Source organism: Fusarium poae, chromosome 3 (genome assembly GCF_019609905.1).
Source record: "Fusarium poae strain DAOMC 252244 chromosome 3, whole genome shotgun sequence".
Taxonomy (NCBI): domain Eukaryota; kingdom Fungi; phylum Ascomycota; class Sordariomycetes; order Hypocreales; family Nectriaceae; genus Fusarium; species Fusarium poae.
The window spans coordinates 874,816-898,182 of record NC_058401.1 but is presented as its reverse complement, the minus strand read 5'-3'; the positions used below and the strand labels follow the sequence as shown (position 1 = coordinate 898,182).

The 23,367-nt window shown below is 38.9% G+C and overlaps 10 protein-coding genes across 10 annotated transcripts; 3 read left to right on the top strand and 7 right to left on the bottom strand.

Annotated features, from left to right (window-relative positions):
* Positions 1 to 5,179: 5,179 nt before the first annotated feature.
* On the bottom strand, positions 5,180 to 6,055 carry FPOAC1_007690 (uncharacterized protein; the record flags this gene model as incomplete). The annotated part of the gene is made up of 1 exon (XM_044852140.1): positions 5,180 to 6,055. The coding sequence occupies one exon, from the start codon at positions 6,053 to 6,055 to the stop codon at positions 5,180 to 5,182; it is 876 nt and encodes a 291-aa protein (XP_044704810.1).
* Positions 6,056 to 6,304: 249 nt separating this feature from the next.
* Positions 6,305 to 6,790, bottom strand: FPOAC1_007689 (uncharacterized protein; the record flags this gene model as incomplete). The annotated part of the gene is made up of 2 exons (XM_044852139.1): positions 6,305 to 6,393; positions 6,454 to 6,790. The coding sequence occupies 2 exons, from the start codon at positions 6,788 to 6,790 to the stop codon at positions 6,305 to 6,307; spliced, it is 426 nt and encodes a 141-aa protein (XP_044704809.1).
* Positions 6,791 to 7,457: 667 nt separating this feature from the next.
* On the top strand, positions 7,458 to 9,715 carry FPOAC1_007688 (uncharacterized protein; the record flags this gene model as incomplete). Its single annotated transcript, XM_044852138.1, has 2 exons — positions 7,458 to 9,501; positions 9,555 to 9,715. 2 exons carry the CDS (start codon positions 7,458 to 7,460, stop codon positions 9,713 to 9,715), a joined length of 2,205 nt encoding a protein of 734 aa, XP_044704808.1.
* A 235-nt stretch (positions 9,716 to 9,950) lies between these two features.
* Positions 9,951 to 10,564, bottom strand: FPOAC1_007687 (uncharacterized protein; the record flags this gene model as incomplete). Its single annotated transcript, XM_044852137.1, has 3 exons — positions 9,951 to 10,137; positions 10,186 to 10,364; positions 10,424 to 10,564. The coding sequence occupies 3 exons, from the start codon at positions 10,562 to 10,564 to the stop codon at positions 9,951 to 9,953; spliced, it is 507 nt and encodes a 168-aa protein (XP_044704807.1).
* Positions 10,565 to 10,877: 313 nt separating this feature from the next.
* On the bottom strand, positions 10,878 to 11,332 carry FPOAC1_007686 (uncharacterized protein; the record flags this gene model as incomplete). The annotated part of the gene is made up of 3 exons (XM_044852136.1): positions 10,878 to 10,991; positions 11,053 to 11,159; positions 11,212 to 11,332. The coding sequence occupies 3 exons, from the start codon at positions 11,330 to 11,332 to the stop codon at positions 10,878 to 10,880; spliced, it is 342 nt and encodes a 113-aa protein (XP_044704806.1).
* Positions 11,333 to 12,254: 922 nt separating this feature from the next.
* FPOAC1_007685 (uncharacterized protein) lies at positions 12,255 to 13,674 on the top strand (the record flags this gene model as incomplete). The annotated part of the gene is made up of 4 exons (XM_044852135.1): positions 12,255 to 12,271; positions 12,329 to 13,373; positions 13,426 to 13,495; positions 13,562 to 13,674. 4 exons carry the CDS (start codon positions 12,255 to 12,257, stop codon positions 13,672 to 13,674), a joined length of 1,245 nt encoding a protein of 414 aa, XP_044704805.1.
* An 82-nt stretch (positions 13,675 to 13,756) lies between these two features.
* FPOAC1_007684 (uncharacterized protein) lies at positions 13,757 to 15,581 on the bottom strand (the record flags this gene model as incomplete). The annotated part of the gene is made up of 5 exons (XM_044852134.1): positions 13,757 to 13,762; positions 14,211 to 14,300; positions 14,354 to 15,037; positions 15,092 to 15,457; positions 15,516 to 15,581. The coding sequence occupies 5 exons, from the start codon at positions 15,579 to 15,581 to the stop codon at positions 13,757 to 13,759; spliced, it is 1,212 nt and encodes a 403-aa protein (XP_044704804.1).
* Positions 15,582 to 16,886: 1,305 nt separating this feature from the next.
* Positions 16,887 to 18,523, bottom strand: FPOAC1_007683 (uncharacterized protein; the record flags this gene model as incomplete). The annotated part of the gene is made up of 6 exons (XM_044852133.1): positions 16,887 to 17,031; positions 17,077 to 17,155; positions 17,209 to 17,404; positions 17,462 to 17,522; positions 17,572 to 18,013; positions 18,259 to 18,523. 6 exons carry the CDS (start codon positions 18,521 to 18,523, stop codon positions 16,887 to 16,889), a joined length of 1,188 nt encoding a protein of 395 aa, XP_044704803.1.
* A 1,149-nt stretch (positions 18,524 to 19,672) lies between these two features.
* Positions 19,673 to 21,063, bottom strand: FPOAC1_007682 (uncharacterized protein; the record flags this gene model as incomplete). Its single annotated transcript, XM_044852132.1, has 3 exons — positions 19,673 to 19,695; positions 19,853 to 20,177; positions 20,233 to 21,063. 3 exons carry the CDS (start codon positions 21,061 to 21,063, stop codon positions 19,673 to 19,675), a joined length of 1,179 nt encoding a protein of 392 aa, XP_044704802.1.
* Positions 21,064 to 21,484: 421 nt separating this feature from the next.
* On the top strand, positions 21,485 to 22,968 carry FPOAC1_007681 (uncharacterized protein; the record flags this gene model as incomplete). The annotated part of the gene is made up of 5 exons (XM_044852131.1): positions 21,485 to 21,718; positions 21,775 to 21,904; positions 21,957 to 22,080; positions 22,139 to 22,587; positions 22,643 to 22,968. 5 exons carry the CDS (start codon positions 21,485 to 21,487, stop codon positions 22,966 to 22,968), a joined length of 1,263 nt encoding a protein of 420 aa, XP_044704801.1.
* Between the last annotated feature and the right edge of the window lie 399 nt (positions 22,969 to 23,367).

Here is a 23,367-nt window from a genome sequence, read left to right as displayed (position 1 = left end):
GGGTTCTTATTATTTTAGTCTTTAGTTTATTATTCTATTAACTTAAAGTTATTAATAGTAATATTTAATTTCTTTAATTATTATTTTACTCTTAAGTTCTTTAGATTATACTATAAAGTTTAATAAGAATACTTTTAACTTTATATAAAATCTATTTATTATTCTTAATATAGATAATATTCTTTTTTTCTAGCTTTTTTAATTAATCTTATTAATATATTAAATAGCTAGTCTTAATTCTTTATATTAGTTAATATTAATATAAATAAGATATAATATTTAATATAGAATATTTATTATTAATTCTTTTTATAATAAGTTTCTTATTAATATAGTATTTAACTACTTAAATATAATATAGCTAGGGATAACTAATAAGTAAATTCTAATTACTATTTTTATTAATAAGGTAAACTATAATTACTATTAGAATATTTCCTATTTATAGCTCTAGAATAATAAACTATATAATATAAATAACCTTATTATTTACTAAATAAATTAATTCTTTTTTTAATAGATTAAGTAATTATATTTTATTATCCTTAAGGAAATAGCTATTAATTAAGTTTACTTTTAATCTGCTATTTAATAAGATTATATTAATTTAATAACTTCTTAGGTATTTAATAATATAACTTAAGGTAGTAATTACTATTTCCTTAGGTAATTTACTATTTAAGTAAATAGTTAAATATCTTAAATCTATATTTTATATTAAGTTATAAATAGGTATTTCTATAGATATTAAGAGTTCTTTTAAATCTTTATTTATCTCTATTTTTAAAATCTATTTAAATAGTATTAGAATATTTATTAATTTCTTATTATATTATATACCTTTTAGCTTTTAATAATATTATATAAATTATAATAGCTATTATTAAATAGATAATATAATCTAGAGTAATTTTAATATACTTATAATAATTAATATATCCTTAAGATAATAATTAATCTTAAAGTTTAGAATTTTATACTATTTAATTACTTAGATTTTATTAAAAAAATAGTATAGCTTTTTAATAATATTTAAATCTATTTTATTAGACTTATTCTATTAATTCTTTATTATATATTTTTTAATATATAGCTTTAGTTTATTTTAAAGTCTAATAAACTCTACTTTTAAAATTTCCTTAGGTAGATTAATATCTATTTTATTATTATTTATTATAAGTATTTTAATATAGTCTCTTAGTTTAATTATATAAAAACTAAAAATAAGTTAAAATTTATTCTAAGATAAAGAATATTAAATCTATTCTAAGTAATTAATAATAGTTTCTATTAAAGTTATAAGCTTTTTATTATTTATAACCTTTGTTTTATTATTATATATATTTTTTTTAATTCTTATATTAAGAGGGTTTTATACTTAAGATTAAGATATTAAGTATATTACTACTTTAGCTTTTAAAGAATACTATAGCTTAATAAGAGAATACTTAAATTATAAGCTATTATTCTTAAAATACTAAAGTTTAAAAAGCTTCTTTTTAAAATACTAAGGTTTAATATAATTAATATTTTATTAAAAAGGTCTTATTAAAGTTTACTTTTTTTACTATATTACTTATAAAACTTTATAATTATATTAAATTATTAATATTAATATAAAACCTATTAAGGATTTTAATATTTTAAAGCTTAAGATAGACTTAATAGTAATAATAAGCTTTATATAAAGTATTTATACTTAGTTTATTATTATTTATATTTAATTATTATAGAAAAAATTAAAGTTATAAGTTTAATATTTTATATTTTAAGGTATTAAATAGCTTAAACTCTTATATCCTTATTTTATATAATTAAAATATTATTAATAATACTTATTACTAGAATTACTAAGGCTATTTATATTACCTTAATATATTTTATTATAAACTTAAAAGTTATTATTATTTATTTATAAGTTTAAGTTATTTTAAAGGGGATTTTATAGCTAGTAAATATTACTTATTTTCTTATTAAATAAGTTTTTTTTAATTAAATTCTTAATAAGCTTTAATTAAACCTTAATAAATTAAGTAAAAAGATTCTCTATTTTATTATATTAAATAAATTCTATACTTTATATAGTAAATAAAAGCTTTTTAATATTTAGTAGTTTTAATTTATTATTAATATTACTTTAATAACTTTAAATTAAATAATAAAGTTTATTAAAGGTAAGCTTCTTAATAATAAAGCTATTAATTTATTAGTTTATAGTATATAAATAATCTTAAATTTATTCTTAAAGGTATATATCTTTATACTTATTTATTATTTAAAGTATAGTATTAATAAAGACTATTAAATAATAAATTACTAGAATATAATAGTATAAACTTTATACTCTTTAAAGAAAATCCTAGAGAGTTTTATTTATTTTATATTTTAATTAATAAGCCTTTATAATTAGAGAATTATTATAGTATTTTATAAGATTCTTATATTATTCTTTAAATAAAAGTTTAAACTCTATATAGGTTTTATATATTAGCCTTTTTTTCTTAAATTAATAGAGTATTAGCCTTATAAGACCTTATTAAAAAGTAGCCTTTTAAAATTTATCTTTTAATTTAATACTTTCTAGATTATTATCTCTCTTTAAATTAAGATTATTATATTTAATTTACCTTTTAATAAAACTAATATATATATTTAATTTATAATTATTAGGCTTTCTTAAGAAAATAAGATTATTTTTATTAATATTTATATTAACTTTAATATTTAAAGTATTTAAATTAAAATTAAATTAAAAAAGATTTCTACTTAAAGAATATTTAATAATAAATACTAGGCTAAATAGTAATAATAATAGAATATTAAAGAATTATTAAGGTTTAAGGTTAAATAAAACTAGAGTTTAATTAATAAATAGTAATAATTTAAATAATAAAATCTTAAGGCTAAGTAATCTTAAAGTAATAAATTAAGGAAAGTTAATAAGGGATTTTAAAATATATATAGTTAAATAAATAAAAATATAAAGTTAATTTCTATATATAAAGATTAATCTATAGACTCTTTTTAAATATTTTTTAATAATTATAAATAAAAAAGAATAAAAATAATAATATAAAGTATTAATATTAAATTCTTAAGTATAATATAAAATAAGAAAAAAACTAAGTTTATTAAGTAAGATTAATATTTATTTTAATCTTATTTTTATTAAAGTATAATTTCCCTTATTATTCTATTAAAAGATAATAACTATAGTAATATATTCTTTAGATATAAACTTTAAGTAATAAAATTCTATTTTTTATATTTTCTTTTTTATATTAAAGTCTCTATAGTTTAATATTATTATTATAATATTAAAGTAAACTTTATAATAAGAATTTTTATTTTTATACTTTTTTAATAAAAAGACCTTTTAAATTTAAAAAGTAATATCTTTATTAAGATTATATTTAAATAATATTATAATATAAATTAATAAAGTTCTATAGTAAATAAAATTAAAGTTTTTAATACTTATTTCTTATATAGATATAAAATTTAATTTTTTTAAAGTATTAATTTTTAAAAATAGTTTTAAGTATATTTTAAAGCTAGTATTTATTATTAAAATTTTAAGGTTTTAATAGTAATTTATAATTTATACTTTAAGATTTTAGAATTTTAAAATTTAATATTTAAGTTTATATATATTTAATTTATTATCTTATTATCTAGCTATATCTAGCTTTAATACCTAGGCTAATTTTATTATTAACTTAATAAATACCTTATTTTTATAATTTAAATTTAAGGCTATTTATAAGTTTTAATTTTTTAATTTAATTATTACTTAGTAATTTTACTTATAATTTTTTAAAATTTTAAAATCTAATTTTAAAATTTTAAAATTACCTAAGTATTAAAATTATAATTTAAGTATATATATTTTACTTTATTTTAATAATATTAAAAGTAAAATTAATATTTTAACTTTAAGTATTTACTTAATTTTTTAATTCTTAAAGTAATTAATTTAATTTATTAGTTTAATATTTAAAAGTCTTTTAAAGTTTCTAGCTATATTAAAAGGTTTTAAAAATCTATATTTAAGTATTATTTCTTTATTCTAGGATTTTTAATATACTTAGTATTTAATATCTTAATTATATTAAATAATATTAAAATACTTAATATAATATATTTAATTTTATTTTTAATTTTATTAATTTATTTTATATAATATAGTATTTAATTAATAGTATATATTTAATTTAAAGTAAAATTTACTTTATTTAATTCTTTAAATTATTTTCTTTATTTCTTTAAGTTTTAATTTTATATTAATATAATATTATAATATTTATATATTATATTTATATTTAAAGTTTAAATTTTATATATATATAATTTCTTATTATTTATAAGCTTTATAATACTCTAGGGAATTTATATTATAATATAATATATTTTTTTTATATATTACCTTAATAAATTATAAAAAAAGATTTTTATATCTTTATTATTTATAAATTATATATATTATATTAAAGTTAAAGTTTTAAAATCTTATTATAATATATTTTTCTAATAATATATTATTTAATATAGCTTTATAGTATTAAAGTTTTTAAAAGAAAAGAGTTTAATATATATTTTAATATATAAAATAAATCTAAAAGTTTAATCTTAAAAGGTATTTAAAGTAGTCTTAGTCTTATTACTATAAAAATAAATAGGTTATATATATATAATAAGGTTATTATATTAGCTAAGTTATTATAGCTAACTATAGCACAGAAGGCGCTATAGTAAAGGCCACTAATATAATAACTAAGGTAGGTGGGGCTAACCCCCGTAACAGCGGTGGTGGTTGTTGTGGCTTCGGTCGTAGCAGTACTTTCGATGGATGTGGGGGCCGTGGTCGTGTCGGTGACTCTAGTGGACATGATTCGATAAAGAGCGCACTAAACAGACGGGACAACATCCCCTGGTAAGCCACCACCCCTGAAAATTCACAAGAAGTCTTTCAGTTGTAGCAGATCAATATCTTGTTTTTGATACAGTGTTTTGTTATAGTCGCAATGCTCACCAACGCTATTTCAGCTATCGCATGTTGTCTACGCTGACTACTGTCTAAGAGGTTACTACCACCATTAAACACCAACCTCCACAGTACACAAGCCATCCGCTCGCTGGCCCTCCGACGGTGGAAATGTCCCATCATCGCAATTCCAATCTAATCAAACCACCCGTCCCAAGAATCGTTCCAAGACATGTCCGAAGACTCGTCCAAAAACTCGGCCCAAGACTCGGGCCAAGACTTGTCTTCAGCAGCGCTTGTCTTGTGCCTCTTTGCCTCATCTCCATCAGATTCGGAGGCCGGACGCTTCCCGTCGTCTTGGTCGTGAAATTGTTCGAGAGGATTCTGGAGCGCCCGAGTAGGGGAAGAAGTGATGTTTGGTACGCTTTCTTCTGTACCAGAAGAGATATTGCCCGTTTGAATGCTTGCTTCGTCGTTGTTGACTTGGCTGTCAATGCTTGCTTCGTCACTAGAACCTATGGTGCCATCGTCAAAATTGGGCTCAGCAGAAACTGCAATACCGGTGTTCAGTGCGTCGCCATCCCAATTGTTGTTGACTTGGCTGTCAATGCTTGCTTCGTCACTAGAACTTATAGTGCTATTGTCAAAATTGGGCTCAGCAGAAACTGCAATACCGGTGTCCAGTGCGTTGCCATCCCCATTGTTGTTGACTTGGCTGTCAATGCTTTCAGACCGTGTTTCCACAACAGGCGGACCGGCTTCAGCGTTGGGATCATAGTATCCTACGAAGGCAAAATTCGAGTCGGAAGGTGGCGTGCCAAGCCAAGGAACAAAATAAGTTCGACGCTTGATCAGGGAATAGAACATCAAGATGGCACGGAGAAGATCCTCCATCGAGTACAGGCCACTAACCGTTTTGTCTGTGCCGCCTCCGATGAATTCAGGAGTCGGAAATCGGTGGAGGTACTGAGCTGTGTCGCGCGTGTAGTCACGATCTGATTCCCAATTCTGAGGAGCAAATAGCAGGATCTGGGCGGCTGCGAAAAGAACAAATACCTCGGGCTGCAACATCGGAGAATCGCCGCCTGAAAAATGGAGATACCGGATAGGTAGGAAGGTTGGCCGAGGACAAAGCTTGACAACTTTATCGGTAATATCACGAACCTCCTTGTTTGAGTAGTATGCATTGAGTACATAAACTGGCTCTGGTTGCTCAAACCCGATGTGTAAGCTGTCGGGACATCGGTATCTGTAAAAGTCGTACTCCTAGACGAAGTTCTGGAACTCCCATTCAGCCCCTACAGCATCAAGGTTGGTCTTCTAAGCCAGTGAGAAGGGATGGTTGCCCTCCAGGATATCGCGGCAATCCTCAGGCGCATCGATGAAAAGGGCATATTCATGGACGAGATCTGGCACTTGTTAAAGGGTCAGCACAAGATCAATAAGAAGTCACGTAGTGTATTGCTTACCAACAATATCGATGTATGCAGCAGTATCTTGGAAATTAGTGAAACCAAGATATTGAGCCATGCAGTTCCAACTCCTACACGAAGCGGGCCAAGACATGTTTATTAAGATGCCCATCTGTCTTTGAGAGGTCAACTGGTTTGTAACTTTAATCGGGTGAGGATATCTCTTCTTGTGGCGAACGTGAGTGAAAGTCGTATGCTCCAAGTACCATTTTGGCAAAGTGCGGCCAGCCAATGGACCACTGTCGTTGAAGATACGCATCACGCTCAGGAAGTTGTGGTGCTGTGCTTCGATCTCTTTCTCGTCGTTGGGGACGAATCGTGCTGACCGAGGCATTGTCTCAAAAGGTAGTGTATTGTTTGAGGCTGGATAAGAGTGTTGAGAGTAGCAATTACTGATGACACGGGTCGAATTAATGTCAAGACCGAGCCTTCAACTCGTGCTGGAAGGTTGGTTGGATTGCTGTGAACGCGGCAGAATTCACCGGGTGATCTGGCTCACGGAACAGTCGAATATGAATGCGTTGTATGATGTCGGTGATAAGTATCAGCGGGTCATCAAGGGCTGTTGATTATGATGATGATGATGGAAGTTGGATGATGGTAGCAGAAAGTTGGAAGACCAGAAGAAGGAAGACCAGAAGAAGGAACAAGGGTATCACGTGATTAGACACTAAACTTCTACCACTCTGCTCTTGAACTTGCACTATCTCAAGAAAATTACTTACTACGTAATGTAGAAATACTGATATGTATTGACATTTATTTTCTCTTTCTTTTTATGTGTACGTAGTTCTGTAATCCGACAAAAACCTGTCCGCATTGACCTTCACGTTGTCATGTCAAATGCGGCATAATGATTAGCCGATTCTCCGGTTACATGCAAGTCCGCTTAGTTGATAAAACAAGCTGACAGTCACTCTCCATATCTTACGTGTCCTCGGTCGTCTTTGTAGACAAATTTCCGCTTTCTTGAAAGAACGCTCCTACATGTCTATCCGATAATGTCTTGCGATATTTGTGAAATCATCATCGACATCTGCTCGGCGGGGTTCGAAGAGTACGACGACGAGATCCTCGGTCAAGTGTCAACCGTCTTGAATAGCGCCTGTCCTCATGCGGAGTCACTACAGCGTGCTGCCACTTTTGATGAACACATTGCAGGTTTCCCAGATGCTCTGTTGGCGATTAAAAAGGATATTAGAAAGACAGGCATTCATTTGGGATTAGCACATTTAACTCCTGATGATCAAATCATCTTTGACAATGTCTCGATGACTTCTTCCGACCTAGTGTTTAGAGACGATCTACCGGATCATCCTGGCCAAGCTATATTACCTGATCGAAAATGGATTGATCTCAACGTTGTACGTGGGTGGATGTCGACTTGCCATCAGCAACATGGACGTCAATGTCACGAACCATCTTGGTTAAGCGGAGTTGAGCCTGCAAAGCCGGAATGGCTCATTGACGTAGTCCAAAACTGTGTGGTAGCTCCTCCCGGTGGTGGAGAAAGCTATGTTGCTCTGTCATACACCTGGGGTCTTGGCAAAAATCTCAAAAACACAAAATCTACTCTCCAGGACCTACAGCAGCCAGATTCGCTCAAGTCGCCACAGTTCGCGGCACAGCTTCCGGAGACTATAAGGAACACGATCGATCTTGTTCGGGAACTCGGTGAGCGGTATCTCTGGGTTGACGCACTATGCATCATCCAGGACGACCCTGCAAGTCTGAGTCTCAATTTGAATCAGATGCAGCTTATATATGCAAGTTCGGTTTTCTGCATCATGGCATCAACTGGCTGTGGCGCCGAGTTCGGGCTCCGAGGCCTCAAAGGGATATCGCCAGCTCGGGATCTTGAGCTGTATATATATGATCTTGCAGATGGTGAGAAATTGATCGAGGTCGATCATGCCGTTACGCAAGATCCAACAGCAGGAACCAAGTATTCATACCACCAACGAGGATGGACCTTTCAAGAATGGCTCTTCTCCCGTCGTCGACTGGTATTTAATCATGGCCCTCTTATTTGGCAATGCCAGTGCGCTCGATGGAGGGAAACGTCAAAGATCAACGCAGAGGCTGACAGTCGCTGGGCTCTCAATCTGCGCTCTAGAGAATCGGCATTGGATCCATCTCCCAGTATATGGGATTTCATGCCTCTAGTCCCAGTGTTCAATACAAAGTCTCTTACTATGCAGGAAGACGCACCACGAGCATTTGCAGGTATTCAGGCAATGCTTCACAGAGTTCACCCTGGTGGTCTTCTATACGGCCTATCAGAGTTTTTCTTCGAGATTGGTTTAGCTTGGTCGACCCTTTACAACAATGTTGAGAGGAGGGAGGGGTCAGATACAACAAAGGTGCTCGAGGATGGTCTTCCAAGCTGGTCTTGGCTGGGCTGGTATGGAAGCGTCAACTTTCCCTATGACGCTGAGTTTCAGCTTATTGAACCTTGGCATTACCATGAACAAAAGGTAGGATTTGAAGAACCTGTCGTGGAATGGTATACATTAGCTTCTCCCGACTCAAAGAATCGGAGAAAAATCAGATCTCAATGGCATCAATACAGGTCCAACAATCAAGAGGCCTCACCGAATGGTATGCTGCCGTCAGGATGGACTCCGGAACAGTATAAGCGGCAAAGCTTCCCTCATGATTTTAACCCCTTGGGCAGAGAGCCAGCCGAATTGTTCTCCCACCGACTAAACCAACAAAAGAAATTCAAATACGCTGTCCCAGTGTTAAACTGGCCAGATACTCCGTCTCTGAGCGATCAAACCCAATACTTGACCTGTGAGACACATCTGGCGCGTTTGATGTTGACGCCAGGCACGGTAGTTGTTGAACATGTCGACTATGTCCGGCGTATTGGGATACAAGACAGCGACGGAAACCTAATCCTGTCTCTTACGCTACATAAATCCAGAGATAAAGAGGAGTTCCTTGACACAAGTATGAGACCCAAGATCATAAAATTGGTAGCGTTTGCCAAGGGATGGTCTACGTGGCTGGGCAATGATATAGTAAAGGGAGAAGAAACAGGTTTGTATATCCAATTCTCCATATATCTGTTGATGATAACTAACTGATATCAGGATTGACAAGAATTCCCGGCGTGGACGCTCGCGACTGCTATTTTGTGCTGTGGGTGGAACAAAAAGGGAATGTGTGGTATAGACGGGCATGTGGTGAGGCCCTGAGCAGTTGGTTGGAAGCTAATCGGGATGTAGAGGCCTCAAGTATAATTCTTGGATAAACAAATGATTGCTAAAATACTATTAAAAAAACGCCTAACATGATATCAAGGACATTATCTGTATATATAATTCATAGATGCGTCACAGAAAGGATCTTGCAATGATACCAACTGGCATAGTGGGAATTTATTCATCAACTTGACAATTTATCAATATTTATGCTAAGATCTTTCATGTACAACAACTATTGTTTGGTGATTTTCGAGGCGTAAGTCCCGAAGTATACATTAAAAATCAACACAATAGTACAACAACTTGAAGACTTTCTACTAATACTGCTGCAACCCATTCTTTACGTTCAGGTAGAGGAACCAAGTTCCAGCTCTCGTTGTCGACAATAGGTTGCGACAGGTTTCGTAGCTCAAAACGAAAGTTGTGCACAAATTGAGATAGAGAGACATATAGTTCCAGGTGCGAGAAACTGAATTTCGTCAATACCACAACAAAAGAGTTTTGTAGTTCGACTTACTGGGCTCCTAAACAGATATTTTCACCTCGCGAAAATGGTATGTAGAAGCGATCACGAAGGCTGTCTTGAGTCAAAGACTTTCCGTCTCGAGACAACCATCTATATGGATCGAAAAACCTAGGACTCGGATATGCCTTCGTGTCGTGTAGATACCAGATAGGTGAAGATGTAAGCACTATCTATTACGATTTGGTTAGTACATTGTACTTATATTTCGCTAGAAATCAGGAATACTCACCCCTTCTGGGATAAATGTACCATGTAGCTCAATTCCTCCGGGCGGCACAATCCTAGGAAGCATTGCTGCTGCAGCACCGGCCCACCGAATGCCCTCTTTGACAAATGCCTGCAGTCGAGGAACATTCTCCAGGGTAGTCATGTCCGTTGCAAATGAGACACTGGCTAGATCTTGATATAGAGTCTCTTGATAAGTGGGGTTATGTGCCAGAGCCCATATAATATGTGTTGCGGAAGTGGTATCCGTCCCAGGACCAAGGTTCTCACCTGCCTAGGATAAAAGCGGTTTCGGCGGGCAAGCCAGCATTGCACAACGTTCGTATGAGATTCGGAGAGGTGATGCTGGGCTTGTCGGATTGAAGACCAGTAGAGAGAGCGGCTTTCCATGAACTCCGAGCCCACTAGATGCAGCAATCCGATTAGTTCTGACTGATGCCAGAAACTGAGCTATAGAACTACTTTTGAAAATCGATGAGGCCTTGAGAGTATTGAGTTCTGAAACCTGTCAAGTTATAGAGGCCCTGCTCGATGTTTTCCCATAGTTCACATAAGAATGGGAATCCAGTGAGCTTTGCCAAAATGGAGAATATCAGCATCTGTTGGAGATGTTATTTTTTGGGAAAGACTCACAACAGACATCCATTTAGCCTTTTCGTCGTTCTTCTTAACCATAGCGAGCTGTTTCCCACCAGCCCAAGAGTCAATAGCGTTGATAGATGTACCAAAAGAGAAGTCAACTATGTTGGAGACTAGCGATAACCGAGGTGAAATAAGACAAACGTTTCCTACACATGATGTTTGCTTCGAGAGCTCGTGATGCCACCCCTAAATCCACCACTGAATCGCTATATCGAATCTTGTGGACAAACCTATCAACATGGTGATAGATTAGTTTCTCCAGCCTAGGCATCTTGCTTCGACTAAACAGTTGACACATGATTCTCCTACGCTCCGCATGCTCTACCGGATCCCTGTTACACATCAGTCAAAAGATTAAGACCGTCCTGATAAATGTGAAACTCGCGTTACGGAAAACAAAGCTGGATGGCCACCTTATATAAATTCGCCACAGACTCTTGGGTCTTTTTTAAACTTGCTTGCAACTTTGTGCACCGTTTCAAGCTTTACAGTTCCCGGTTTCAGAAAGCAGGTTCAGATCTCATCGTGTCTCTCATCGTACGAATATAGGGTATCGCAATAAAATAGTAAAGCGGGGCTCTGACAATCGACCTCTTAGCCTCACACTACAATGTCAAGATAAAATGATCTACCATGTCATCACTGCATCTAGACATGGGCAGCTATAATGCAAACATGATTACCGTGTGATAAAGCCTTTCCATCATACTTGAGTTGTGTTCACAGCTGAAGACGTTCAATTAGTAGTTAGTCTCAAACGTCACATCCCAGTCAGCCTGGATCTAAGCGATGTACGCTAAGTCAGTCTTACACTAACGTCCGCCGAAAATAAACTTTATATCAGCGGATAGCAGATCTGATGTGACATTCACATGACATCTAAATGATATCCAAACTCTACCTTCGCTTACGCTTTCCAGACGCGAAGTTTACGGACGGAGTGCATTTATTATATGAGGATGATGTAGTTATGAAAGAAGCTGTGTAGCATCATAAGACTTTCATGATGTGCATGAATGACAATCAATTGATTTCAGAATGAATACAAGTATCCATCAGACTGTGATAGAAGTGCACCATAAAACCCTCTGGCGTCCATTGAATCAACCTCAAAGCCAACAATATCACGCACATTCAACATAGAATCAAATTCGCAACAATACTCACCAACGAAATCAAATCAAGACTTAGCCATGGCAGAAGTTTCCAAGTAAGTCAACTGCTGTTTCTTACTAGATATTGTTAGTCATCTAATGCATACCACAAGGCCAGTATACACGACCGCCTACAAGGAGCATCCTACTGAAAGGATGAAGGCCGCTCTTTGGACGGGTACAAAGTCCATCGAGCTGGGTGAAGTCCCGAAGCCTGTCATCACTGCGCCCGGCGATGCAATTGTGCACATCACTCACTGCACCATCTGCGGTTCGGATCTGCATATGTACAATGGTGATCTGAACAAGGTCATGGAAAAGGGATTGATCATGGGCCACGAGGCTATCGGCATCGTTGAAGACGTTGGGCCACAGGTAAAGAATCTAAGTCCAGGAGACCGAGTTATCATCCTTCCAGTCATTGCGTGCGGAGAATGCTTCTACTGCAAGCGGAAGGAATTTTCACTCTGTGACAAGACCAACCCTTCTGAAGAGTTGGAGCAGATGTACGGTCATCGCTTGTCTGGCATTTTCGGATATTCTTTGATCACTGGAGGTTATCCTGGTGACCAGGCTGAATATTGCCGTGTTCCCAATGCGGATCTTACCTGCGTCAAGGCTCCCAAGGACATAGATGCCAAGAAGCTGGTTGGTCTTGCTGACGTGACTCCTACTGCCTGGCATGGCAACGAGTTGGCCGAGGTAGGCAAAGGCGATGTCGTCGGGGTCTGGGGATGTGGCGCAGTCGGCCTATCTATCCAACGTCTAGCCAAGCTCCGTGGAGCCAGCAAGGTCTATGCCGTCGACAAAGATGCGCATCGCCTTGATATTGCAAAGTCTTTTGGTATGATTCCCATCAATGTCAAGCATCATCCTGATCCTGCGAGTTACATCTTGTCTCTCGAACCCCATGGTCTGGATCGTGGTATCGAAGCCAGTGGCTTTAGGAGCACCAACTCAGCCACTCATGCTGCTATGAGAGCGATGGGTGTTGAGGGAGACAGCTCGGATACCGTCAGTGCTGTCATCAAGGCAACTCGCAAGGGTGGAAATGTTGCGTTAATCGGTGACTTTTTCTACACGACCAACAACTTTCCAATTGGAATGTTGATGGAAAAGGCTATCACTTTACGTGGGGGTCAGCTCTATGCTGAAAAGGTAAACTCCCCCGCCTGACTCCAGATCTTCAATACTGATTGTTATCTTTTAGTATTTCCCACTCCTTTTGGACTTGGTTATTGAAGGCAAATACGACCCCTCGTTCATGTTTACGCATGAAGGTACAGTTATAGTTATCCAGTTGCCGTCCATTGTATGTTCAATGTCTAACTTATCATACTTCATAGATGATTTGGAAAACGTCTCGCAGGCCTATCATGACTTTTTCAATCACAAGACCCCTGGAGGATTGAAGGTCTGCCTCTCAACTGCCTTTGGTAGGGCTCAGGCACGTGCTTAGTATACATAGTTGGGACGTCGGCTTGATGGATTGTTCTCTGAGTCTATGTCAGAGTATTTGTACACGGGGCCAACTGTATCAACTAGGACTGAACGGCTTTAGACAAGTATTTTTGCAATTCATCGAATCCTTTCTATCGAGTAATTAAATGCAATTTTACTTGTCAATTGCTTAACGAATCAACTATGGGAATGAGCAGAAATCCAGTGGAGAGTGGTGCAGGGTAAGCTTTAGATTTATTTGTTTCTTATCTCAGACGGGAATTACTCCACCGATCGCTTCTCGTGAGGACATTTATACTGCCAGGCCAACATCCCAGCGTTGTGTGAAATGTTGAAAAACACAACGTCGATTACCTAGGTTAAGCCGGTAATGGTATAAATCATATAATTAAGATGCCCAATTATACCGATGAACAGAGGCTTGGACGCTCTCGGGCATAATAACCCACGAATACCGATTTGTTCGCCCCCGGGGTTCATTTAAATTGATCTGTACAAATAAGCCCATGTCAAACGTTTATAGGTCAAACTTACATCGTAATTCATAAAGAGAGATACAACAAGCTTCTTAATCTCGAACATGGCAACATTCTGCCCCAGACAAGTTCGTGTCCCAGCCCCGAACTAAGATCAGTCAGTTATAAGCAAAGGATAAGGAATAGTCTCAATCAACTCACACTCAACAGATTGGCCTCTAGTTTTCTGAGCTGTGTCGAATCACCTTCTAGCCAACGCTCGGGGCGCCACTCTGCTGAATCTTCGCCCCAAGCTGGCGGATACCGATTAGTGGTATAAGGATTCATGCCAACTATTGTGCCCTCCGGGAGGAATTGGCCACAAACTGTTATTCCGCCTGCAGGTACTATTCGCTCCAACGCTGTAGCGAAAGGAGGATCAAGCCTGAGTGACTCGGTGATGCAAACATCAAGGAACGGAAAATTCTGGAGTTCACTCCATTTAGGGATAGGGAAGGTAAGTCCAGTGGTTTCTTGTGTCGCACGTAGTTCGTCACGTACTCGTTCAAGTGCCTTGGGGTGTTCGACCAGATAACAAACCACCGAACGAAGCATAGAAGCCGTTGAATCAGACCCCCCTAGAATATTAGCCAACGTCCAAGTCGACAGAAATTGAGGCGGGACCTCGTTTGACTTTTTCTCCTGGGCTTGTAGGAAATAGTCCAAGAAATCACTATCAGTGTCAGGGCCTGTGGTTGTTGTCCTGGAGGACTTTTCGAAAACATTTTGACGTTCTGAAATGCGTTCGAGGACGAACTTCAACAGGTAAGAAACTGGTTCGGGCTTGACAAGATTAGTCACCCAATTCTTATGCAGCAGCCAGTCTAACCATGGCATCTGTGTCATCTAACGATATTTAGCATTTTTGAGGACAATCAATGCCTGATTAATCTGACTTACAGGTCCGATGGTAAGCATAGAGTTCTTAACGTCATCAATAATAGCAGTTGAATCACCCCCCTTCTCAATATATCCATAAGGTCTGGAGAACGTCATGAGACCCATTGCATCGTAAGAGAAGAACTTGAACCATCTTGTCAGGTCGCAGCTCGATCCGGTAGTTACGAACTGACGATCGAATTGGTCCAAGAACATAAGAATTGCATTGTCGATTCTTTGCTCAAAAGATGAGACAGTGTATGATAGAGAGAAGTAAAGTGCAATGTGTTGTTTCATATTTCTGTTGGCAGAGTCGTTGTCCGCGGTGAAGACTGAAAGGAGCAGGCCGTTAGGAGTCCAGGGTCTGAACGCACGATACATTTTGCTCTTTTCCGGTCAGACGTTGCTCTTTCAATGATCACAGTTAGTTTCTGGAAGGGCATACCTTGTTGAATCCGGCCCTCATGTTGAAAACCGTCTGGATGGCTGCTGGGTCGCAGACGGAAACCATGTTTGGACCGCAGCGCACAACAGGACCATACGTCTCATGAGACCTGGTTTGATGAAGGTGGACATATCCTAGTTTGACGAGGATGAAGCGATGGAGATCGGTGAATCTGGCCACAGTTGGGCCGGGGATATGACGGAGTCGCCGGTATTCGTGAAATATGTGATAGACAAATGCAGAGCCGATCAGGAGTGCAAGTACAAACATTGCCTGTGTAGTACCTAGCATTCTGTAACGTATTCTAACGTTTCTCAATAATAAAGGAATGGATCAGATGATAGTGTAGTGAAAGTAGGATAATTGCGAGACTGAGTATGAATGTTTCTCAGTGCTTATTGAGTGCTGATTACAAATGTGAGTTCCTTTGTTGTTATCTGTGGTTAGTTTGCAACGTAATACATATCCATCAGCCATTCCACCAGACCTTTGAGCTGGCTAACATGTATGATGCGTTGGAGTCATATTTACGCGTGTACCCGATCACGTATGTGCCACAATAACACAAATTGATACTACTAGACGCAGATCCATACCACGATGAAACAGAACTGCAATCGTACATATCATAGTGCTATCTTTGTTATACGTGGCATAACCAAAAGATGCGGAAGCATGCATGCTTAGCGGTGTTAGGAGATACCGACTCACCGCTCAACTATAGTTACTAGTTTCAGCTGCTATGTCAGTCTTGCATTAGTTGCTAGTACATGTCCCTCTTCCGCTTAAGGTTCTCTCGTCTTCGTATTCACTGGTGGCGGAAATGACCATGTCTCACTTCCGTCTTGTTGCTAGGTAGGTTAAGAACTGAATGTTTATCACCTAATGACTTGACAGGGGTCTTACAGGCTAATCAAGAAGCTATATTATTTGCCTCCTTTTCGTAGATCAATAATATGTCTTACAATTGATCTCAGAGCTATAGCTAGATTAGTTTATTGACAACTGTTAAGACGCTGTATACTCCCTTTAAGGTATTGCAGCAATAACAATACAGGGGTTATATTGTACATTGTTCGTGGGCGTTTGATAGAGTCATTCCCCTGAAATGGTGCTCACGGGCATGGTAGCTACCCAAAGTGGCTAAACTCTCTACAGTTCAAAAGGTCTGTAAGCATATCCTTTGCTCCGCTCATCTTTTGTTGGCCTTCCATTACTTGGCATTAAGGAATCTGGTTTAGCATAACACATGCTAGTGATCCCAGAGAATGCTAGGAGCATGTCAAATTGCTAAACAAATATGCGAAAAGTACCCATTCGTAGTATTCTTTTCTTCACCTGAACTACAAGATATAAGTGGGAATAATGACACTAATCATGGGACCAATCTTCACTACCAACAACGAACCCATTTGACAGTTTCAATCCAATCGGCAGGCCTCGGATATACTTATGCGCAAAATGCTGTCCCATCTTCTTGCAAATTAGTTCCAAGATATGCATATGCATATCGTAACTGCTACAAATCAGACAATGTATCTGCATAGAGAGTTGGACTTACCCGTTCATCTCTTCGATAGTCAACTTGTCCTGTTCGCTCTTTACCTTGTAGACCGGATTATCAACATTGCTGGAGAATCCTCGTCAAAGATTTAGTGAATCGGATCCATACGCTTCTGTGTTTGTAACTCACCGATTCGTTCATTGATGTTCTCTGACGCTCTCTGGGCCGCTGCTTGAACCTTTGTTACTCTTTGCAGACGGACTGCTTGATATAAACAAAGTGTCTCGGAAACACTTCCGGTGAAATATTCCTCGCTAAAGAGAATCCCTAGAGCAGCTGCATCTTCTATCGCCATACAGGCAGCCTGACTTTGGTGCGGCATCATCTGCGAGAGTTAGTCTGTTCTTTTACTGTCACGCCTTGACTCAAAGGTTTTGCTTACCGGGTGAGCTGCATCGCCTACCAAGCAGACTGCATCTTTTGCAATGTATGGATAAGGTTCACTAGAGAGAGTGTGAGATGTGGTATCGACGTCAGTTCTGCTAAACTTACTGTACCCATAGTCTCCATGGGTGAATATCCTTGCCTAAAGCCAAATGGCCTCGAACCTGTGGGTCCAGGGTGGGAAATGGGGCGAGTAACTCGTCCACGGGCTTTTCTTCCTCTCCCCAAGTTTGATTCACATAATCACCCTTTTCCCGCGGAAAGAAACAATAGTAGGACAAGAGCTTGCCACCACGACATGGAGACAGGACAATCTTGTCCCAGATCTCTCCCTGACCTCCCCAGAACTGCAACGCTTGGTCTTTGGAGAGGTCCACAAGGCCAGCTGCTACGGCGTCTTCGGTACGAACGTTGGCGTGTAAGCAACTGGATTTGGCAGGTCGCCTGTCTGGCCAGATACCAAGGATACCACGAACAGTGGAACCTACGCCATCTGCGCCAATTACAAGGTCGTGTTTTGCTGTCTTACCGCTCTCAAATTCCACAAGTCCTGTATCGGTATGGATGTGTCTACACTGATGACGGTAGAGTCTTGTGTTAGTTACTTTTCCAAGACATCGGCTGGTCGATGGTAGCGTACCTTGTGATTTACACAGAGCTTGGCAGGAAGCCCTTCGCCATCCCCCAGAGCAGCCTCCTTCAACATATCGTGCATACATTGCCTCTGAAACATGTAGTACACATGACCCCACCGTTCTTGGTAATCATCTAGCTCGTATAAACTTAATACCTTACCAGTCGTCCAATCTCGACTGATGAGTCTTTGCAAGATGACCCCATCGCCTTTGGTCAAGTTGACTTTCCACTCGTTTAGCCAGCGCGTACCATTGGCTGCACAAGAGATGGAAGCTCCAGCTTCCCCAGCGAAATCTGCTCGTTCGTAGATTGTCACCTTGTGGCCTGCTCGACGGAGAGCAATAGCTGATGACATACCACCGATTCCGCCGCCTATTATGGCGATATCGAGTTGTTTCCAGGTAGGAGATGGTAAGGAGCCCATGATTTGATTCAGGGTTCGGCTTTCGAGAGGTTTGGATATTGTTCGTTCACGCTGGCATACAAAGTGTTTGGGTCAGATAAGGTGAGTTCAAACGGCTTAGATATGAACTTATAGGATTTTCACTACAGCTGTTTTGGATCTATCATTCATGATTCCATGCCTGTTATCAACTGAGTCTATTAACACGGTCATATTTGAGTTGATCTTTACCCATTACATTATCGCAGCTGGGTACATCTGGGGTCAATTCCTGGTATGAGGAGTTGTAATTGTAGCAGGCCGCGGAGCAGGACGACGAGCCGACGGTCTAACGAGATACGACGCTAATTCTGAGACAAGTCTTAGACCTACCGAGACACGGAATTAAAGCCACTCTCACTTTTCTTCGCTGCAAAAACAAGTCTTGCTAGGAAGTCACCGGATTGCTTTTTCTACGCTTTGACCTAGAGGAAAGTGTCTAAGATGGCCTGCCGTGACGTGCCGGACAGTGCCGGGCGGCATTCGTAGTATCTTTATCTACGGATATTAAGAAGGTCTTAAACAGGACCTATGACGTATTTGAGCAAGGGACGGTAGTTGAGCACTATGTTCACCGTCTTTCTAGCCAAAGAATCTTTTATTTATGGCAAAGAAAACGTTTCCATATTCTTGCATTCCATTTGTCAATCTCCTAGTGCTTCGAAACCCGCTGCATGTTCCGGAAATACTCAATGGAATGCCGTAGTAATAAACTTGTTCAGTATCAAAGACAGATGCAGATCATGATAGAAAGTACTATCAACGAGTAAGCCCTGTTTTCCTACATCTTGGTAGGGAGTCTAAGTACGTGTGTAATTGAGCTTTTATTGACCCTGCTCTTAGGTGTTCTAGCTAGTGGGCAAGCTAGCTACTGAGGTAGGGGAAATCTAGGGCTATTTTAGGTAGAGAAAATCGTCCTAGCGAATTAAAACCTTCCTTAATACAGTGAGATATATAATTAGCCCCTTAAAAACCTTCCTTAGGATTATCTCTATAGGCATACCTAATTGGGTTAGACTAGCCTAGCTGATTAAACTAATTAAGAGCCTCTTTTTTTCCTTTAATAGCTAGTAAATTTAGGAGTCGCAGGATTTGAATCTATTACCTTTGGCTCAGAGGATAAGCCGTTGGCTAAGCCCGGTGACCACTAACCGCTGGACCACCGACCCTCAGGAGTCTAAGTACAGTTTGGTCTCGTAGGGCCATCTACCACACAGGTTGAGCAGCTATCTGAATGTCTCTGCTCAAATACTCTCAAAGCATCGGCGACATGAGACGCTAGATCTATGTCCCAAATCCAATTCATCCTACCTTCCCATGCCCGCTTCCAATCATCCGTATTGTCGATGACTGTATATAGCTTCATTGCCTCACGGCTTGTTCGCACAATCTTCTCAGTCCGGGGTCTTCTGATAGTATCGTAAGCAGCAAGAGCTGACTCAACCCCATCGGTACATTGAACCTTTCCCAATAATTGCGACAAGACTAGTGCATCTTCAATTGCTTGTCCGGCGCCGGCTCCTTGGAATGGTGTTGTAGCGTGAGCAGCATCGCCCACTACTGCAACGTTTTTGGAGTAGAACTTTGGGGCGGGAAGATGATCTAAAAGAGCCCATGCTTTTGGGGCATCAAGAAGCTGATTGTGTGTCAGTAAACTAGAGTGAAGTTGTGTGAAGACGGTGATGACCTACTTTAATTATGCTTTGTGGCATTTCTCCAAAAGATTCAAATTCTTTCATCAACTGCGCTGGCTTTGTGTCCACTACATATGTATCCCCGTCCCATGACGTTTTGTAATGAGCGGCAACAACATTGAGGACTTGACCAGAGTCAATGGGGTAGCTCATGACCATGCCTTTGTTGTTACACCATAAGTACGCATCGAGGGCGTATTTATGCAATATATTTATGGCATCTTCCATGGGAATCAATCCTCGATAGGCCACAATCCCAGAATACACCGAAGTAGCTCCTGGCATACCAGTTCCTAGCAAGTGCTTGCGTATGTTACTATGAACACCATCCGCACCAATGACGCAGTCGGATTTGGCCGACGTTCCATCTGCGAAACGGAGAACAGTTTGTTCACCTTGTTCAGATACTCGTACAAGTCGCTTACCAAACTGCACAATATCTTGAGGGACAAGTCTTACCAGTGCATCTAAGAATTTCGCTCGATGCACAGTCTGTTGACCGGTCTGGTTCTCGATAGATCCGAGTGTTACAATTTCTTGTTGACCTCGAGCCTGATGCACAAAGTTGAACCAGGTCTTGTTGAATTCGGGAGATGAGTTGCCTGTTGCATAGTCTGTAAAGGCCCGTTCGGCAGCGGGCGATAGGAAAGCCAAGGCCCTTTGTGCGTTGGGTCCGAGGGCAAGACCGGCGCCTATCTCACTGAAGGCAAGGGAAGATTCAAAGATAGTAACCTTGATGTGCGAATGGTTGAGAAGGCCGATGGCAAGGCAAAGACCACTGATACCACCGCCGACGATGGCAATGGACAATGGCTTGGGAGTGGTCATGGTTGATGGGAAGGACGCTATCGCTAAGGATTTGGGTATAAAGATTAATCTTGACATAGGTTTCTTTATGAAATATGAAGCATGTCTGCTGTTTCTGATGGCTAGAAACACCCTTGGGCGTGAATTCCAATGTCAACTGAAATAGAGCCAACCTCGTATTCTAGCGGTGAAAGCTATAGCATGTATTTTCTGTTCTTCACTAACAAACGCAAGTCCAAGCCATAGTCCGCTTTGATGGAACTATGAAATCTGACCCCTTGAATTGTTAGTTTAGTGCCTCATCAGTATAAATAACCATGACTCGAAGAAATACAACTTCCCAAAAAGCCTTCTGTCAGTCAATACAACATCGAGATCAGCAGATCACTAGTTATTGTCCCTTTCCATTCAACCCCCTAGCTTGAATCTACAGTCACAGAAAATGGGGACTTCAGGCCTTTCGAATACCACATCTGATGGGAGCCCAACCATCGATGTTGAAAAACCCTGCAATCTTGAAGCTGTGTCCCATCTTCTCGATGAGGTCGTATCGGCTTCTGATACCCTCATGACGGGGAATATGGATGTTCGCCATGAACTCCTGATCAAACTGCGGGCACTTACATCAGCGATTGAAACACCACGAGAGACAGTTATGAGGCACTGCTGGACAATGGTACGTCACAGGATCTGCATCGTAACCTTTTTACTTGGTCACTAATTTGGGTTAAGACAAGTTCCATAGGCTGCCTTGCCTTTGGTGTTGATACAGGATTGTGGGAGGCCATGACGAAAAATGGAAACGTACCACAAAGGGTAGATGAGTTGGCGACTCAGATTGGAGTCGATACTGTACTCCTCGGTAATATTATCCCTTAACTTCCTAATGTACGTAACTGACACGTTGTCATCAGGTCGCATAATGCGCCACCTTGCTGCCATGGGTCACATTATCGAGACTGGGCCTGACGAGTACCAGCCCACTCTCTTTTCCATGTCTCTTAGTATCCCCATGATGGGAAACGGACTTATCGGATTGTATGTCAATTTGTTTCTCCTGTTTTTTCTTCGTTATTCATACTCATTCTTTCCATAGGACCTGTACTACTGGAGCTGCTTCCCTCAAGTTCCATGAGTACTCCCGTAAACGCGGATGGCAGAACCCAATCGATGCCAAAGACACGGCCTTGATGTATGCGTACAATACTGACCACGATATGTTCTCTTGGGCCCAATCTCAAGGCTACGGAGCACATTTCAATGACCACATGACTGGATATCATCCATCTCCTTGGATGTCCACAGGCCGATACCCTATTGAGCAGCAACTCATTGACGGTGCAGAAAAAACTCCTACAGCTCCATTTTGGGTAGATATCGGTGGATGTCTTGGACGAGACCTTAGGGATCTGCATCTTCACTACCCAAACATACCTGGACAATTAATCTTGCAAGATCTTCCTGGTGTTATTTCTGAAGTCAACAAAACGCACCCTCCGTTTCTCACCATGGAACACAACTTTTTCACCAAGCAACCTATTGAAGGTAGTTATCCCTGTTACGTATTTTCCAATTCTTGCAGACACTGAGACAGTTTTAGGATCCCGCGCTTACTACATGCACTCCATCCTTCACGATTGGCCTGACGATGTATGCCAGGAAATCCTCGCTCATATCATCAGCGCTATGAAACCCGGATACAGCAAGATTCTGATCCACGAACAGATCATTCCTACCACTAATGCTTCCTGGGAAACGACGGCGCGAGACATTATGATGATGACCATGTTCTGTGCTCAGGAGCGAAGTGAGGCTGACTGGCGTGGATTGCTGGAGGGCAAGGCAGGTCTCAAGATCATTAAGATTTGGAATCTTGATCTGCCGGATGAATACCTTATTGAGTGTGAGATGCCAGTAGCTAAGTGATAGCTCATTTTGTGCTTGTACCTCTCCACCTTGGGTCTGGTCTAGATTCTTGTTAGACCGAGTGTCTTACAAAGTACATTAGTTTTTGAATCAAGTATTGCAATGGAACCCTTTGGAAATAGTGTATACGTACTATCATCATTCTAATCTCAAGATATCTGTGCTTGAAACAGGGATTCTAGCTCTTCTGTGTGTCTCAGCTCTCGATTATGTACTTACAGCCTCGCTGCTGCGAATGAGCGGTGAAGTGGTTTGACATCCTCACAGTAGTTTTGAGACAATTGGACCCATGTCTTAAGTTGTGAGTTTGCTTGTATCACAGGGTATTTCTTTCATGGTATTTACCTTATATCCAAACCGGCACTCTTAACGCCACATAAGTGTGCATTGGTTCCCGTA